Source organism: Centruroides vittatus, unplaced genomic scaffold, assembly GCF_030686945.1.
Source record: "Centruroides vittatus isolate TY-2023 unplaced genomic scaffold, ASM3068694v2 contig_19, whole genome shotgun sequence".
Taxonomy (NCBI): Eukaryota; Metazoa; Arthropoda; class Arachnida; order Scorpiones; family Buthidae; genus Centruroides; species Centruroides vittatus.
Window position 1 is genome coordinate 3,788,673 of NW_027121169.1, and position 18,540 is coordinate 3,807,212.

Genomic DNA, 18,540 nt, shown 5'->3' on the forward strand with positions numbered 1-18,540 from the left:
GACCGTTTCAATCTCGACCGAAACGAGGTTTAATCGCGATCGATTCAAGAGAGTTCTTGAAACTAGATCCAGTCATGAGAGAGATTCCACAATCTCACGCGCGCGAGATAATACAAGATGGCTGTGGAACACGTGTCGGGCTATGGACAGCGAAATAAAAAGGATATTGTATTTCGAGAGGTGATGATATCTGTCTACTATGAGTAGTGCGTTTCGGGGTGAAAAATTTCTCTGCCTAAAAATAAAAAGGTTGACAGCACTAATATGCTATTTTTACCTGGTCTTCGCCCAGGGCCTCTTACGTTCCAAATACGCCACTGATTATTAGATATATCGCAAGAAAAGGTATTGTATTTATTTCTAGCCAAAACTTCCATTTCCTTTGTCGGTGATTGTCAGGGAAAAATTTTCCTCTAGCAAACCCTTTGTTAAATATTTCGAATATCACCACTGGTTACACGTCATTTGAGTTAAATATAACTGATAAATGTTTATGTACAATTACGTTTATGTAGATTATATAGCTTTTTCAAACTTTAGTTATAAAGAAGTTAGACGTTTGAGATATACATATACCAGAAAAAGTTCTTGTGCAGAGATTGAACTGGGGATCTTAATTGTATTAAAATACTACAGTTCAATCTCTCGACACAAAAGTGTGTCACCAAATTCTAACATTTTCCAAATTTATTAGAACCATGTTTCGCCTTATTCTGTACTGTATCGTCTTCAAGTTGAAAATTAAGCAACGTAAGGCTTAATTTTCAACTTAAAGTAATTTTTAAAATCGTCTTTTTTTGTTGACCAACAGACAGACTTCAGTTATCTGTTTACATGCAAGACACGTTTTGAGCTTTGTATATACTCCTCTTCAATTGTCTTTAAATTACAAATTGATTTTACATCATTTTACATTTTTTTTTAAAACAACAGAACTTAAAACAGATAGTTACCTTATTAAACTCCGACAAATCTTTCTTGAAATTTAAAATTTGATTTTTTCTTTTAAATTTTAATGTAACAAAAGCATCTCGGTATATTCCTGTTATGCGTTTTGATATCCAATCAAAATTTACTATATGAAATATATCAAATTATTAAAATATCTCACAAAACATCTTTAAAAATTTCTAAACTAACTCGCCAAAACATTTCCATATATTTTTTAAAATTAATTCTTAAAATTTATAAGATTCTGTATTACATATTCTTCAACAGCACAAATCTTCGGTGGTAAAGTGACTGCGTGACTTGATGACGATCTTATATTGGTAGCCTTCTAGTCGAAGTACCACAGTAAACATTTGAAATTAATAAACGTTCAATTTTCATGTATGCTATAAACGAGTAGCATCACACTTAAAAACAGGTTATCGCATATACAATTAAAAATCAAGAGAAATTGTGGAGGATTTTGGAGTCAGTAGAAAATTAAAACCCGAATTTCGAATTTATAGGCATTTATAATTTAATATTTGAATTGTGAAATTTAATTAAAAATTAATAATCTTATAAGTTATTAATTAAATAATTTGTGATGATTAAATAATGCTTTGTTTACTCATGAATTACTTCTGAATTTATAATAATTCGATTAAAATTATTGTTTAATACATAAACTTCTTTTAAATCTTACAGCAACAAATTTCTACAGACCTTCAGCAGTAGTTGTATTGGAAAATAACAATTTTGTTATAAAGGATAACTTAGGACTTCATATATACAATAAGGATGGCATTTTTATTCGAAGTATTGGCGAAACGGTTCTCTGTAAACCTTACGGTAAAACAATTTTTGATAAAAGCATTCTTTTTAGCGTAAATTATCACTCTCTTTTTGGATTTAGATGACGAAACACTATTTCTGTGAATATGAGGATTGTTCAATATTCAAGTAAAAAGTTAATAATACAGTCGAGTCCGCATAAGTCGACACCCCAAGGGGAAGTGGAAATGTGTCGAGTTATCCGATGTGTCGACTAAAGCGAAGTCGGAAAAAAACCACAAAACTACAATTAATAAAATACAGTAGTGCGTTATACAGTAGTATAGGCTTACAATACATTGTGTCCTCCATTTACAATTACTCTGTAGATGAAAAACTGAAAAATTCGTTTAGTGTTGTTTATTTTGAGTACTTAACTGCCTCGACTTTCTTCTTCAACGATCACGAACGCCTTGAATACATCATCTTCGCAATTGTCAAGGATTCTTAATGCCTCTAGCGTGAGAAAATGCAAAATTGGATTCTGCTGTGATCTTGATATAGATTGTATATTTTCTTTTTGTTTATCTGTTATTATTTTATATATAAAAATAATAAAACTGCCTTAACATTTTGTTTATGTATATATTAATAAATAAATCGACTCCCCCTCCTGAAAAAAATGAGTTCGCACCACATGTGCGGAGTGAATTCATTTTTTAGGTGGGGGTGACGACTTATCAGAGTGTGGAACAGCAAAAGTATGTCGACTTATCTAGTAGTGACGAGTTAAACGGTGTCGAGTAAACCGGAGTTTTTTTAACATTAATGCCTATGTAAGTCGGCCGGGACTACAGAAACTGACTACTTAACCGATGGTGTCGACTTATCCGGGTGACGACTTATCCGGGAGTCGACTGTAAATATTAATAAAGGCTAAATAATGAGATAAATAAGAATGTTTAAAATGTGTTTGGGGAATGATTATTTTTAGAGTTGGGCATATCACTTTTTTCTCGAATATTTGAATACCCCAAATACTAAGTGAATTTAATAACTTCATATAAGTTACTTATTTAATATTTCAGTTTAGGTACTATCTACTTGGACCTTGTTTATTAATAGGACTTATACTGGTGTAATTTCTGATTAGCAAAGAGAGAAGATCCTAGTCAAAAGTCAAATCAAAATATCTTTATTTTCACTTGTAAAACAGTAAGGGCATAGAGGCAAAAAGAATTAATACTTATTTAATAATTTATTATCTAACTTTTGTTTATTTCAATGTATTAATAAAGTAACAAAAAATAAAAATGGAAACAATTTACTAAATTTTAAGAAATGAAACTCAAACTTTTAATTTTGTCCTTGAATTTTAAAGTATCTTCTTTAGGTACTCTTATCTCAACTACAGGATATTGACAAATATTGTTCTCATTCTCACCTGTTGCAGATTTTTATTTAAATAATCAGAATTCGAAAATTTTCAGAATCTAGTCAGCATATGTACTTTATTGCTATCTCGGAGCAAGTCTTACTAACGTCTATTAGGTCATACTTTAGCCCCTCCCACCTAAAAATATGCTGCAATTAGTAGACACAGAAATATGCTACAATAGGTGACACAAGGGATTTAAAAATAATGGCGTCACAAAACATATATTGTAATGTTTTATGTAGAAAATGCGCAATCAAATCAATTACGAATAAAATTACATGTTTAATAAAATTTTATAACTTCCTATGCTATCTTAATCGATCAATTATTGAATTTATTTTTATATATACAATTGTTTACAATATATTTGAAGATGACAGGGAAAAAAGAATAAGAGACGTTCAAATTTCAAACATTTGAATTTTGTGTACTCATCTATAGTTTGATAGCAGAGTGATATTTCTAACAGAAAGTGCACGTTCGCAAAAATTTACTGCACAGATCAGTGCAGGAATTTTTGGGTTAAAGATTATTTGAAAAATGAACTATTTTTTCAAACCTCCTATAGTACGCGTATCATACATGCTTGCTATAAAGTTTATAAAGCACTTACTTTAGTTCTAAAAACGGCCTCATTTGAAAAGATTCCGTTAAAGTTATAAAGGTATATATTGTAAAATATGCTATCGGACAATCCTAATTTGATCCACTTGTATCCAAATCATGTTTCTATACAGATTTCAATATCATAGGATTTAAGGAAAGAAACATGCTCGTGCAGGCAAATCCGGTCTTTATTGATGGCAAATATAGATTTATCGGACCATCCACCATCCGCAATGTAATCGTCGTGTATTGGTACGTGTTAATAAAGGGTAGGTTATTTATTAATTAATCAAATATTTTTGAGTTAGCCATCCGTTGGGTATTTTTTGATCTACCATCGTAACTGCGTATGGCGCGATATTTAATGCATTCGTAGTATTCGGATTTATTTTTATCAACGTAATATTCGAGAAATCGAATATTGAATAGTGTCAAGTATTAGAGAATTCACGGATACTTTAGTCTATCTCTAATTTGCATCAGTATATTTATTTATTTACATACATCAGAGCATCATTCATTTCACAATTAGATATGAAATGATCTTTCTTTCCATTTTTCTGAAATCAGAAAATATTAAATTCTTACAATAATATAAAATTTGAATTTTTTACTTAAATTTTGATTATAATTAATATAACTTATAGAAAAAATATTTATAAAATTTTAGAATTTTTATATAATGTAGAAGTTTTATATGAAATTTATATCGTTATTCATTAATTTACAGGTCTTGCAATTACAGAAGACGAAAAATTGATAACATTAAACGAGACATGGAAATCAAGTCTCTTTGTTTTCAACAAAGATGGCGGCGTAGAAAACCGTAATTTATACGAACCGTTAGTGAAACGACATAAAAAATCGAAATGTCGATTTTTGGCATATTACTCTAATGAAGTCGTCGTATCCGATTTAGGTAGGAGAAAATATACAGAGAATATTAACCGAGATTTTCGATGGAATTCAGAAATATCACTCGAGCCACACTCATTCACTTTACACTCATTCAGCTTTACTCACTCAAAACGGTACTCAGAAATAAACGAGCAGCATGAGTTATCGCAAAGTGAATGAAATGAGTTGAAGATAAGTGAAAAAATGAGTGACATTTAAGGGACACAAGATCTTTAAAATCACTCTCAAATGAAAGATTGTGTTTACTTCCATATTTTGTAAAAATTGTATTTTTTTATCAAATGCAAGAAAACTGACGGTGTTAGAATTTCTAAGAGGAAAAAACATGACCTCACTAGAAGCAATGAATTCAATTAAGTTGCATAGCGTTATGGGCAATAAAGCTTGACTAATAATTACGTCACAAAATTTTAATCATTTTTTGGTGTTTCTTAAAAAAAGATAGTATCCCATGGTGAAACGTAAGGTTACATATCTCAATCACCTTTACGATTATAATTTGTGGATTTTTTTTACTGGATCCCAGGGATGGGCAATTTCCCGTTTATCTACCAGACAATTTTATATGCAAATTTGGACTTATTATACTCAATATTAAAGATAATATACTTAAAAATTATTCAATGCCACTGAATTTAATTCATTACTTGTAGCCCTTATATTTTTCTCTCTTAAAAACTGACACAGTCAATTTTCTTATATTCGTTTATATCTTTGTTTTCGGCCACCAACTCCGTCAGATAATGTTTTCGTCGTCCGTCACGAACGATTTTCTCTTATGTTATAATTCACACTTTCGATAACCTCATAAAATTAATGAAACAATCACGTTCGGATGCAATACGAAGCGAGTACGCCATGATGGTGACTGCGGTTACATTACATTTTAATAACGAAAGTATGACACATTACACACATTACCTGATACGCGCACTCAGATTAGTCACTCATTCCACCTTTACTTTAAATATTAAATGTGAGAATGAGTTGCATTCATTCTCAACTGAGTAAGAAACCAGAGAGTGTAAGGTGAGGGTGATTGGTTCTGGAGTGATATTTCTGAATTTATCTAAATTACCGAATAATTACCAGGTCTGAGCAAGATGTATAAAACTACTATGGATGGCAAATTGATTAAAACATTCGGCACTTTTGGAGACAATGACGGAGCCTTGAACGAACCATCCGGTATCGCTTTGGACCCGAAAGGTACCATGCTTATAGGCGATAGCAGAAACGATCGCTTGCAGGTAAATTAACATTAAGTAAGCATAATCAATGTAACGGAATTTAACACTGATTTAATATTACAGATATTTGATTGGGAAGGTGAATATCTCGGTAAAGTAGCATTGTCTGATCTCATTCGAAGACCATCAGACGTAACTCTGACCAAAGATGGACGTTTATACGTTCTCAATTATTTGGATCATTTCTTATCAATTTATCGTCTTAAAATGAACGAATAATAAAGCATCGAACATGATGAGAACTTTAATTCTTTGTTTTTGATGTCAAATACAGATTTTTCTCAGTTTAATTTTTATGTAATATTCTTCCCTGGAATATAGTACATTGATTGTTAATTTTATTTACAAAATGAAATTTACATTAAAGTAAGTATCCTTTTGATTTTAATTTAATAAAATATTCACGACACGCTAACATAAGTTAATGTTAAAAATAAATTATTTATAATGGCGTAGCCATATTAAATTATACAAAAACAAAGTTTCTGTATAATTTACATTAGATTTTAGAAGTCGATTAATACTGTATGCCAAAAATTAGGAAGTTACATCAGTTTGATCATTTGAAAGATAATTGCAAAATTAATAATAACTTAGGAAAACTCTGGAGTATTGCAAAGTATGAAGTCTTTAATAGAGTAAACGATTTGATTAGAACAAAGAAAAGTAAGTGAAAGGTGTCTGAATTTTGAATTCAAAACCACAAAACAAAGCAAACATTATATGAATGAATAGTATCTTGAAGATGATTAATCAATTCAAAGGTCCTTGTGTAGACTTAAGAACGAAACAAAACATATAAATATTTTTTGAAAACAATCATAGCATGAAATGTCTTCTGATAGAATACTTTTGTCATCACGTTTCTATTTTCTGTTTGAATTGTTATAAGAATCTATAAAGAAATGATGTCTGATATTTTTGTGCTTGAACTGCTATCGTTAATTAGTATACAAGCGTTAAAATTCTGTGATAGTTTAATAGATGAATTATATAAATCTGATTATGTATATATGTAATGTATAGGCTATATTTGCGATTATACACGACAACCATTAATGTCTTACATGTATATAGAAGTTTATGTATACATATATATAAATTTGTAAGTATATACATATATATACGACTTATTCTTATAGATAATATTATAGTCACTAGATGTCGAATAGCATTCGAACAACAGGGCATTTTATTAGTAAAGTAACACGATAGCGAATACACATCAACTACATTCGTAGCAACCAGAAACCAGACTAAAATCGGTAATTAGAATGCAGTATTCCATATGCTTTAAGTAGGGACTTTAAAATAAAACGACCATTCCAGTAATTGATTTCATGCATGTACTATTATATTTTGTAAACAGTTTGAAATGTTTGTGTTATGTTGTGTTTCTTTGTGTGGTGATAAAGCATTTATTAGTGTATAAATGTATAAATTTTAATTTCCTAAGAAATAAAAGTATATTTAAATATATTTCTAATTAGATTTTGTTTTTAAAATTCAAAGTACATTTTCTCATAAATTCATAAACTGACATTTGAAATAACAAAGTCAATTCTACCAATATATTCACTTTTCATTCTAGAAAAACACTGTTTGTGTTTCAGCTGGAATCAAATTTTAAAAAATTTGATTCCAGCTTAATTTGTTAATTTCATTTGTTAATTTTGAAATTAACAAATTATAAAATTCTGTTGAATTGCACTGTATAGCTTAAGTAAAACTCCTATTTGATGGAACTTCCGGCAGTTCTCTACACGAAAATTTAAAAAAAAAATAAAGGTATCCTCGTAGGAATGCCGTGTTATAAAAAAACGGTTCGAGAATTGGGGACATCCCCGTACAAAACATCACAATTTTTAAGTATAAAACACCGTCATTTGATATTGATATTTGATATTCAAAGCACCGTGTTGTCTCACATTTGCCATGGATTTTAGAATATTGAAATTCTCAATGTTTCGAGCATTTAGTTCGATTTTCTTTAATGAAAACTGATGGTACAATTTTTCTTCCTTGGCCTAGCTTCCTATTCTAACTTACCTATAAATCAAGTGTCGTTGTCGTTGGTGACAGTGCTTTAAATGAACTCGAAAGACTGTCGCTGTGTTTTATTTTTATACATTAAGAGATCTTTAAAAATTTAGTTTTTTAGACATTGAAAATATTAGACTTTATGTAAAAAGTAGAGAAAATCAAGATATTGCCAATACTTCATATTAAGGTCAACAGGAAAACTCAATGATGATACTTTGTTAAAAAGCAAAAAACGTTTTTGTTTAACGGTGTTTAACAGTGAAATTAATGTGTATTTTGATTGTGATCCATTGCTTTGATTTAGTTAATTATTGATTGCTTTAATAAATAGGGTAAAGTCGCTATTAGTCAGTTAACCAAGCATTTATAATGAATTTGCTGGTTCCCGAGTCGTATAGCAGCAGGATATTGGGATTATGTACAGAAACATTTAATATGTAATTGTTTTCAATGTACACATTTTTAGTGGTTATTAATTTTGAGTAAATCTTGAGTAAAGCCAAATAATTAACAAGTCTCAATGGTCAGCCAAAAAGATTCGATACTCAGCCCTTCTGATACCAATAGTCAGCCGTGTTTCTTATTGAGCTGCAATTTCAAAAATTGTAAACCTATAAATTACTACTGGCATCTCTGTCTGTCTGTCTGTCTGTCTGCCCTTCCTTAATCTTGAGAACAGAGATAGATAAAAATCGAGACTAAATATGGAAAATTTAGAGAAAGGAGACCCGATTAACTATACCTTTTATATGAATTTCCAGTTTGCACCGAATGTCGTCGTTTCAATTCAAATATTTTCCCCTGAATGGAGTTACATAAATGACCAGCATGACACTATTTTTAACAGGAAAAGTATGATGCACAGGGACAAGACAGTGCTAAAATTGAAACATTTTGGCAAAAAATTGCGGCTTAGTACTCTGACGTCACAATAAATAATTACTCTTTATGTTTAACATTCTTTTTTTTCAGTTTATGTGGGCCTAAACAAATCTCAATATAACGTTCAGAAACGTTTATTTACATAATCTTTACAGTCAAATAAATCACATTGTTATAAAAGTGATAATTTACAACTGAATACAGGTAAAATTCACAGCCAAAAATAAGAATAAGTGTGGTCTGTCATGAAAAAGGCAGCCCAATATATGTGACGGATTATGACGGATTGATTAGCTTTCTTCTGTGCAGAACCTCGACTGTTCAGAGTACCAATTCTGCCCAAAATCACCTTAAATGGAGTGGCCTTATTCAAAGACTCGACAAATTTTTATGCTGTATTTGAGGTTCGATCTCTTGAGGTGAAAACCAGCTTTTGCTATGAAATTACCCAAGTCACTAATTTTTTTATTCTTCAGCATTCAGAATTGTCTGAGGGCTCATTTTTTTGGGCCTTCACAGATATCCATAAAGTCTGTCTTGCAGAGTTCCTCCGGGCACCCAAACCGCAGACTTGCTTCCCTTGCAGATAGAGGATTCTATCTAATTGCAGTCAGTGGTCTACAAGAACGCTCTCTTCTTACTGACGAATTGGACTCCTTAAGACCGCTATGTATTGATTGCATTTTTCTCAATTTTATCCCCATCCTACCTTGACCGGTGTAAAAATGTTTGTGGATTAGGCAATGCAAGTTATCAAATATATTTATTTAACAAAGTACATCCATCTTTTCAATATGTTTATGTATAAATGAACTTTACGATCATTGTAAGCTTCTGGCTAATTTCTGGTAAACTGATTGCCCGAACTCACTATTTAATGCAATTGACTACTGGGAAAATAATCTCCAATGCAGGTTATGGTGTAATATTCATAAGAGCGTTTTTAAATCTGCTAATGGCCTGCCTGCCATAATAATTGTGCAAATCGAGTGATTCACCAGTAATCATCCGCTTTTGGCTGAGAACTACTAATTTGCATATATTTCGCAAACCCAGTAATTAGCCACAGAAATTTCTACTAACTCAACTTCTGAGATCAAATATCTCACGAAGACGACTCTCGAAAGTATGTGTATTAACTCTGTAATAAAGGCAGCTCTAAATTTCAGCTCACAATATTCAAAAATGTGGTTCATTGAGAGGGCTTATTTTACTTGATGTACTGTACAACACAAACGAGTGAAAGACACTGCAATATCGCTTTCTTCTTACTGATGAATTGGGTGGCGGCGGCGGCTGACTTAAGGCAAATTAACCCTATGTTTCTCGTAATTACGATGAAGAATAGTATAATTTTGGAACTTAACCATATATTTTGTAATATTCCTTTGTTTCGTGTAGCACGGATTCGTATAAAACGGCACTTTTTCGGATCCTAACTACCGTGTTATTTCCTTTTTTTTTTTGTCTTCTTTTTTTTGGAGGTGGTTCATATGGAGTTTTGTGGCTATTCGCCTTTTATTCCGAGAGATTTGTGGGTGATCGCTAGGCGACCGAAGAGCCAGCCTTATAGAATGGTCTAATCGCGCGCGGGGAAAGAATGCCTTCCGGGAGGACTTTTTATGGGAAACTTTCTCCTATTCAAGCGTCATCGACATGGAGAAACCCGGAAAACTCCATGCTGCCAGCCTGTCCGAGAGAGGCGCAATCCGCCGAACTTCCAGTGTTCACGGTCTAGTCCACTCAAGTGCGGGGACGAAGGCCGCTCTGCCACTGGTGGGTACTACCAATTATACCGTGTTATCTGTATTTTCTTATTTGCTGAAGAAATTGATCGGAAAAAACAAAAATCCGAATAACTCCGTTAATTTAGTTTCTTAACTCAAAATATTCGAGATTGCGTCCGTAATGCTAAATAGAAATGAATTTTCTATTCGTATATGATGCAAACCAATGAACTATTTTTTAACATATGTTTTGCGTTAATTAAGTATTTACAGTTAATAATTTAAACCGTAATTACTACCAAAGCGTGTAGATACATTTAATGAGAAATTTTCTAGTGACATTTCATCTCCGTTAGCAATTTCCTTGAAATTGTTTTTTAATGTAATTGTATATACAGAGTGATACACTTAACATTGTTATCGGGAATCATCTCGAAAAATTGCATCCTACAAAAAATATTCTAGACCAGTGTTTCTAAAACATTTTGCTCACGTGAACAACATATTTGTTTTAACGGTTCCACGACCGAAATGTTTACAATATAAAATGTTTAAAAAAACCTGATAAACCGGAGTCACTGTATAACAAAATAAAATTATGCATTACGTTGTTAAAGTTTGAATAAATAAATAAATATTTTCAAAACCATTGCAACTTAAATGGCTTTATCACTATGACCTTACGTAAAATATTTATTTTGATGTTATTCAAAATAGAAAAGAGAAATCAGTTTCATATACACACATTCTGTATAGTCTTAATTTTATTGCTAAATGACAATAATAATGTAAGAAAAAAGTTAAAATGTTTTCAGTGCTGCATTGTTCTCTATTATTTCTGATGCATCTATTGTTTCTAGTTCTTAAAAAATATTTCAGTATTACAAGTATTTCTGCGTATCATTTCGCGATTATTCTAATCGCTTATTCAATTATTGTTCAATTGTTCTAATTGTTCAATTATTCTAATTCTATATAAAAAGTAATAAATTATCTGGAAAAAATGTTATTGTTAAATATAACAACCAGAAGTTATAGGCGTTTGAAGTTAAGAGTTTGGAGTTCCAAGCTTCATGTTTCCCGAAAGTAAAATATTTTGTCGATTTATTTGACTGATTAGTAAATGTTCATCAGAAAACGTTTTGACAATTTTATTCATTTTATTTTATTTAACGACAAAAATAGTTCACATGGTTTTGAAGGTGATTGTCATGGAGAGTTCTTGAGCAACGAAATGTGTGCCATTTCAGTATACGTGGATCACTGGTTTTAGACATTCTTGGGTCTTGTGAAGTTTTTGTGATCCCAAGTTGAGGATTTTGAGTTACTGCCGTTAAAACATATGAAACCAATATGACATATTGTGTCCCTTGATATTAAACAAATTTGGTCTGGACACTTTTATAGGATGAAATATTCCCTGATAACAATTATAAATGGATCATCCCGTATATTATAATGATCTTATGATTTGATTAAGTTATCGAGTGTTACTGATGCCCTTGTAAAACTAGCCCATAAACGCCATAAATTCAATTTCAAAGGCATTCAGAACGTTGTGTAACTTGGATGAAGATATGTGGGGTACATTAACATATAATTGATATATTTGGCTATCAGATTACATGCACATTATAATTACAAATACACACGTTATGAAACTACAAATGTACTACTTTATAAAGGATACTTCTTTTGCAAGCTGCTCGATATCCTTGCAAACACGTACAGTAATCTGATTGAAATTTTCAAGCAATTAATTTTATGTTACAAAAGTGCAAATATCCAAATATTCTTAAAAGAATGTTTTGGAATTGGATATATACGCATTTTCTGTATATAAATAGGGAAAATAAGCACAAAATAATCATGTGCCAAAATTTTCTAAAATTTTGCAGTGCAAAATTAGGCAATTGAAGCTTTCGTCGTATAATGCATCATTGTAAAAGGTACACATCGTCACTTGTATTATGCGATGAAAGCTTTAAAATAGTTATGACTATTGCCATAATGTACACGTGTGTACAAATTCATTAAAAACATTAAATAATAATAAAAATCTACATAATTGAAAAATAAAAATCTACATGAAAAATAAAAATCTAGTAATAATTGAATCTTACAAAAATTATGTACATTTCAAATTACTTACTTTTTCTCTCTCAATACTGGACATCGTTTAATTTGGGTGTATCCAATTATTAATCATCAATAAACGTTAATTGCAAAATCTTAATTTTATAATTTACGGATTAATTATCTGAAAAGTTAGGGACATATGAATATTTTGTATATTTTGATATTACTACAATCATAGAAGTAGAACACTTATGTTTAGTTCCAGTAAACTTATGTTTATATATTAAAAATGATAATAATCGTTTTTTAATCAGTCTGTTATCTACAAAATAGCACATGTTGACGCTTTGTTAGTTCCCTGGACTTAGTCTTTGTTTTCTATAGTCCTTAGAATTCATGAAAAATTTTTCTAGAAAACAATTTATGAAGAAGCATTCAATCTAAATGCTTCTTCATAAATTATTATTTGATTACAGCGACGGAACACTTGGGCGATTTGCCGAGGCGGAACGCCTCCCAGGAGGACTTTTATAGGAACCTGGCCTCTATTTTGGTGTTACTAATGTGAATAAAACCCGGGAAATTCTGCGTGGCCAGACCGTTAGCGAGGCGCGAACCCACGACCAACTATATGCATGGTTTTATTCACTCGGCCACTGATGGGAGTTAGTGTTGTACTTGTATTAAAATTATTAATCAATGTTTGTAACGATAACCTGAATTTTAGACTCCTGTAGACCCACCTAATTGTAACAAACAAGGCTGAAGAGGGACAGACAGGCTGTCCGAAATACAATATCGTCATTATAGTAAACCTGTGTTCACCCATTTCTGTGTGATTGCTCCAACAACGTCAATAATGTGTGATAAGTCCTCCATAGAGCCAAAACTTGGTGCTCATTAATTCATATATTGTAATTATTGTTATTGCAAATAATTTACTTAAGTTAAATTATTTTCCAAAATTTTCCTTCACGCGATTTGCGAGTGTTTGTGCAGTTAAAAAAGTGTACATATTTTGTATATGCAAGTTTTTATATGCATATAGGAGCTGATCACGTTCGTCAGGAAAGAAAATTGTAAGATAAACGGCATTTTTGTGGTTTCCAGCTGCAGCATATTTTTATCGATATCTTACTGATAACCATTACTGTAAACTAATTTATTTTGATGTTAAAATTTCCTTGTTTAATTTATATTCTAGCACGTTAATATATTTAATTTATACGCTACATTACTTTCTGATTTAAATATTAATGTGAAATAGATTGACTTACTGCATGAAGTATTCGGAATGGCGTAATCGTAATTCGGGAACGAAAGTATTCAATATTTCTAACTTCCAACGATTTCGAAATATTTTTGTTCGTTTTTTGCTTTTTTATTTTGGATAAGATCGTTAGCTAACATAGAAAGCTTAATTGATATAACAAATCTATCGTGGTCGACGCCATTTTCGACTACAGACGGTAACTGTTTATACGTATGTACTGTACTGCTGACAGATAGCATGCGTTTCAATTATATGGTAATTTCCGCAAGTGAGTACACGTGACTCGAAAGAAAATAGAAAGGCAATTTTTACCTTATTGTTTCAGTCATCCGTTTCCGCTTGTGAGTACCAGGCTTTAGGCATTACCGACGCGAAGAAAACCCAGAAAACGCCACATGGGCAACCCGTTGGCGAGACGCGAACCCATGACCAATTACGAGTGTTCGATGGACGAGTTTTATTCACTAGGCCACTGATGGGTGTTAGTATTGTTTTTGTATTAAAATTATATTTGTAATTTTATTATATTTCTAATGGAAGATCAATAATACGTATTGATGGTACAAGCAATACAACACATGGATGATTTGCCCATCTGGAAGGGCTTTATATGGGAAACTTGCCTGAATTTAGGTATTAAACACGCCAAGAAAACCACGCAATCAGCCCGTTGGTCATACTCAAACTCTCGACCAACTTATCACACGGTAGCCAGATTTAAACTTTTACAAAGAGCCAACTAAGATTTAAAAAAAAAGCCAGAAAAAAGCCAAAATGTATTATATATTTTATATACATTATACTTTAATTATGTCAATGCTTCTTTTCCAAAAAGCATATCTTCATGATTAAGGGAAGAAATTGATTCAGAGGAATACAGTTTCTCAGAAGTAAAATACTCTAACATTTTATGTGAAGGGACAAATTCTTTGCAACGTATATTTGAGGACAAAAGTTGTGACCTAATCCTAATAATTGCATCTAGAAGAGAAAGTTGCATTCTATTCCTTGCCTTATTCTTAAAATGAGTTAAAAGTGAAAACACCCTCTCTACTGTAGCATTGCTAATGGGTGTTATTAGGCAATTGAGGGCAAAAGTCGCAAGTTCTTTGAATTGGGAATTTTGTAATATGTTTTGGTAAAAAAGCTCACTTTCATTGGGTATTCCACATTTCTTAAATTGATCTTCGTCTATCCAATTGACAAAGGTAATTTTCTGTATTGCTCTTCAATCATATTAAGATTGTCTTGTGCAAAATTCAAAAATGGGAATTCAGAAAACTTTGGTCATAAAGCTTGGTTTAAAATTATATTTGGGCTAAATTGGGCTAGATCTTGAAATAAATTCATTCCTGATGGAAGCCTTTGTTGAACTTGGTTTAAATCCTCTTCTGACATGTGAAAACACCTTTCTTTGATAGTTAGAAATTGTTGCTTGATTTTTTCACCATTATTATTTACCTGCAGGTATTTATTTCATTCATTCAAAAAATTCGTTCCAAAATCAACTTTAGAAATACTTTTCTTATAATTACCATAATGAAGTCTACTTTTTAATATTTTGTAGTGCAAAATAAACATTCATGCAACTGATAAGGGTCTGCTTTATTTTGTTCAAAAAGGCTATTTAACCTTTCAAATTCTTGAACTATTGGAGTTGCAAAATGGAAATAGAGATAATTAGTCTGATCCAAGATCACTTCTTTCAATAATATACAACTTAGAATGCCTACTGGAAAATATAAAATCAGATTTGTTAAAAAATAATATCATGGTGTTATTCGAAAAAAGCCAGAAAAAAAACCAAAAGCCAAACAAAATTTTTGATGCCAATCAGACTGAAAAAAAGCCAAATTTCGCAAATTTGGCATCAAAAAAGCCAATCTGGCAACCCTGGACTCTGAGGCCTAAAGACTCATTATGCCAAGGACAATTTTGGGACATCATTGGACATCAACCTTAGGAATTTTTATGAGACATCTGTCTCATTCTTCACCGTCGCCGTCATTGTAGGTCTAACTGAATCCACGACAACTATAACTAAAACGGCCTTAAACGTTTTCTTAATGCTCCAGGACAGTCAATAGTGAAAAACATCGCCTTAGAAATAAATCGAAATTTTTAAATCACTATAATAAAGGAGAGAAATAAGAGGGTTTTATCCCATGCGTATAACGGATTTGGCCAGCTCACAATGAGAATGGCAGGGAGGGCCTGATATATCCGAGACAGACCATGAAAAATTCCATGGAAAAATTTCTAATTCGATCCCAGGTATCACAGAGCAGTAGGCCGATTCGAACATACGGTCGTCATTGAAAAATGAGTTAATAATATCTCGAAATTAATTTTTTATTACATCATAAAACAGTCAGTTTTACACAAAGCAACAATTACAAGTAACAAGTAATTAGCGAAAAAAAGAAACCATCAACATGTTTTTCGTAAAACGATTTCGCGACGTCTTCCTGTGCATCTGTTTATTTCAGATAGACAATATAATACCGAAAAAGTATACAAAAGTCGAAGGTAATTGCTTTTTCAGTACATTTTTATAAAATCAATATCGTCAAGACTTTGCTTACAGTATTTTTCATTAAATTTCATTAAAAGTTTTCAGACATGTAAAGTACATATCACGTAAAGAATCCTGCATAAGTTTCTCAATGCTAAATAGAAATATATACGATACTAAATATATAAATACCGGGTTAACATTGCAATACCTGAATCATCATCCAAATATCTCATCAAACAATTTGCATATAAATCTATATACTAACAACAGTCGAATATATTTAAATTCATTCACCGAACAGGTATATGCAAATAGTGTATTTCATGATTTGCCCGAAAACCCAGACAGGAACACTACGAAAAACTTTGCAATGGATCAACGTAATCAAACATTGATTATGGGAATGGCTTTTGGAAGAAAATCTTGCAAACCTTGTCGCGTTGTCCAAGTTTTATGTGACTGCATTTGTTACGTTGTGAATACAGTCTTTAATTTATTTCAGCAACTGATACTCACTGTATACAAAATTATTTGGAGCGTTATTTATTATCCTTTAACTTGTCTGTCAAACATGCTACCATACGAAGAACGGACTTTCTTTTGCAAGCTGCAGGATATTTTTGCAAATATGTACAATAATTTGATTGGAATTCTACAAGCAATTGGCAATTTTATATGTTACAAAAACGAATGTAAACGTCCAAACATCTTTAAAAGAATATTTATTAGAATCAAATATAATATAGACAAAATTCGCCAATACCTTTTAAAGAGAAAACCCAATTAAAAGTAATTGATCCTGTATATTGAAAATTTAATATTAAATTTCATTGGCTTACAAATACTGTGTTACGTAGAATATAAATGTGTTTTGCTTAACTAAATCTCTAATTTCGAAATAAAATTTCAATGTATGTTTAACATTGGAAATGCATTTTGGACTCTACAGTCTCTCAGCAGTCCAACCAGTTCCAATGCTAATAAAAACGTATATTTTTGGATCTGATCTCTGACTTCCGTTTTCATCACTTGACTTACAATGTGTGATAAGTCTGGAAAAATTAGCCAAATTTAGGCCATATCAAGATAGCTATTTATTCTGAAATCTATTTAGTTAAAGCCTTGAAGTAAATGACAGAATAGCCTCTGAACGAAAAGATACTTAATTTGGAATTATGTGACGAATTCCGTAGTTTTAACTCGAAAGAACATGCAATTTACTGCATGTACAGTGCATGAGATCTATATCGTGGCCATGGAACCAGTGTTGTAGAGTTGGAGTCGGTAAAATTTTTTCGACTCCAAATAATTACATCAAAATACCTGAATTATACTGACCTGAAACGTCGGCCGCAACCTCGTCATTATTTGATTTTATTTGATGAGAAAGCGATGGACTCCGTCGACTACGTCCTCGAGCGACTTCGAGGTCTTACTATTGGTAAAATATGATGCAAGAAAGATACTTTTTAAGTAATTAGTATCTAAAGAAATTTCTTATGAAATGGACACTTCGATAAGTTTAGATATCAAAATGATATTAACTCACAAAGGCCATTTCATAACAAAATGTTACGCATATCTCACGCGACATGTCTAGGTTATACTTTCAGAAAATAGTTTTTATTAATTTAAGATTCATTAGTGGTCGAGTGGACAAAACCACTGAACACTCGTAGTCAATCGCCTGGAAAGTAAATGCTTATGATATCGCTTCGAAGTGCCAAGCTTATCTTTACCAAAGAGAAACTCCCAAGAAAAAATTTGACTTTTATATCGGGTGCTATAATTTTTTCTTTACGCAATGGATGTTTTACTTTGGATATCAAGTTTCTTTTACTAATTTGACTAATTTTTTCATTGCTTTTCTATTGGTTTCGAGTTATTTGTGACTATTTATTATAGCTTCGATAACATAATTTGGTCTTAAAACAGTCAAAACAAAGACAATGAAAAAAGGTAAAACCGAGATCAGAATCTAACTTCAACAAACAAAAGAAGAGAAAACTGCAAAATGTAATTAATAGGCTTGTTTCAGCTTATTATTCACTGGTTTAAATTCTCGGAACACGATTGCAGCTATCGCACAGTGTAAGATTTCG

The 18,540-nt window shown here is 31.6% G+C and overlaps 2 protein-coding genes and 1 long non-coding RNA gene across 3 annotated transcripts in view; 2 read left to right on the plus strand and 1 right to left on the minus strand.

Annotated features, from left to right (window-relative positions):
- Window positions 1–12,779, minus strand: part of LOC136970146 (neprilysin-1-like) — a 47,235-nt gene extending 34,456 nt beyond the window's left edge. Inside the window, exon 1 of the mRNA XM_067264541.1 lies at window positions 12,721–12,779. Coding sequence (XP_067120642.1) covers window positions 12,721–12,744 — 24 coding nt within the window. The 5' untranslated portion in view covers window positions 12,745–12,779. The remainder of the gene's footprint in view (window positions 1–12,720) is intronic.
- LOC136970148 (tripartite motif-containing protein 2-like) overlaps window positions 1–18,540 on the plus strand; it is a 60,475-nt gene that overhangs the window by 13,915 nt on the left and 28,020 nt on the right. The gene's annotated exons all lie outside the window — the stretch shown is intronic.
- LOC136970263 (uncharacterized) lies at window positions 16,297–16,779 on the plus strand. Its single transcript, XR_010879964.1, has 2 exons — window positions 16,297–16,449; window positions 16,534–16,779. It is a non-coding gene; the product is annotated as an uncharacterized lncRNA (long non-coding RNA).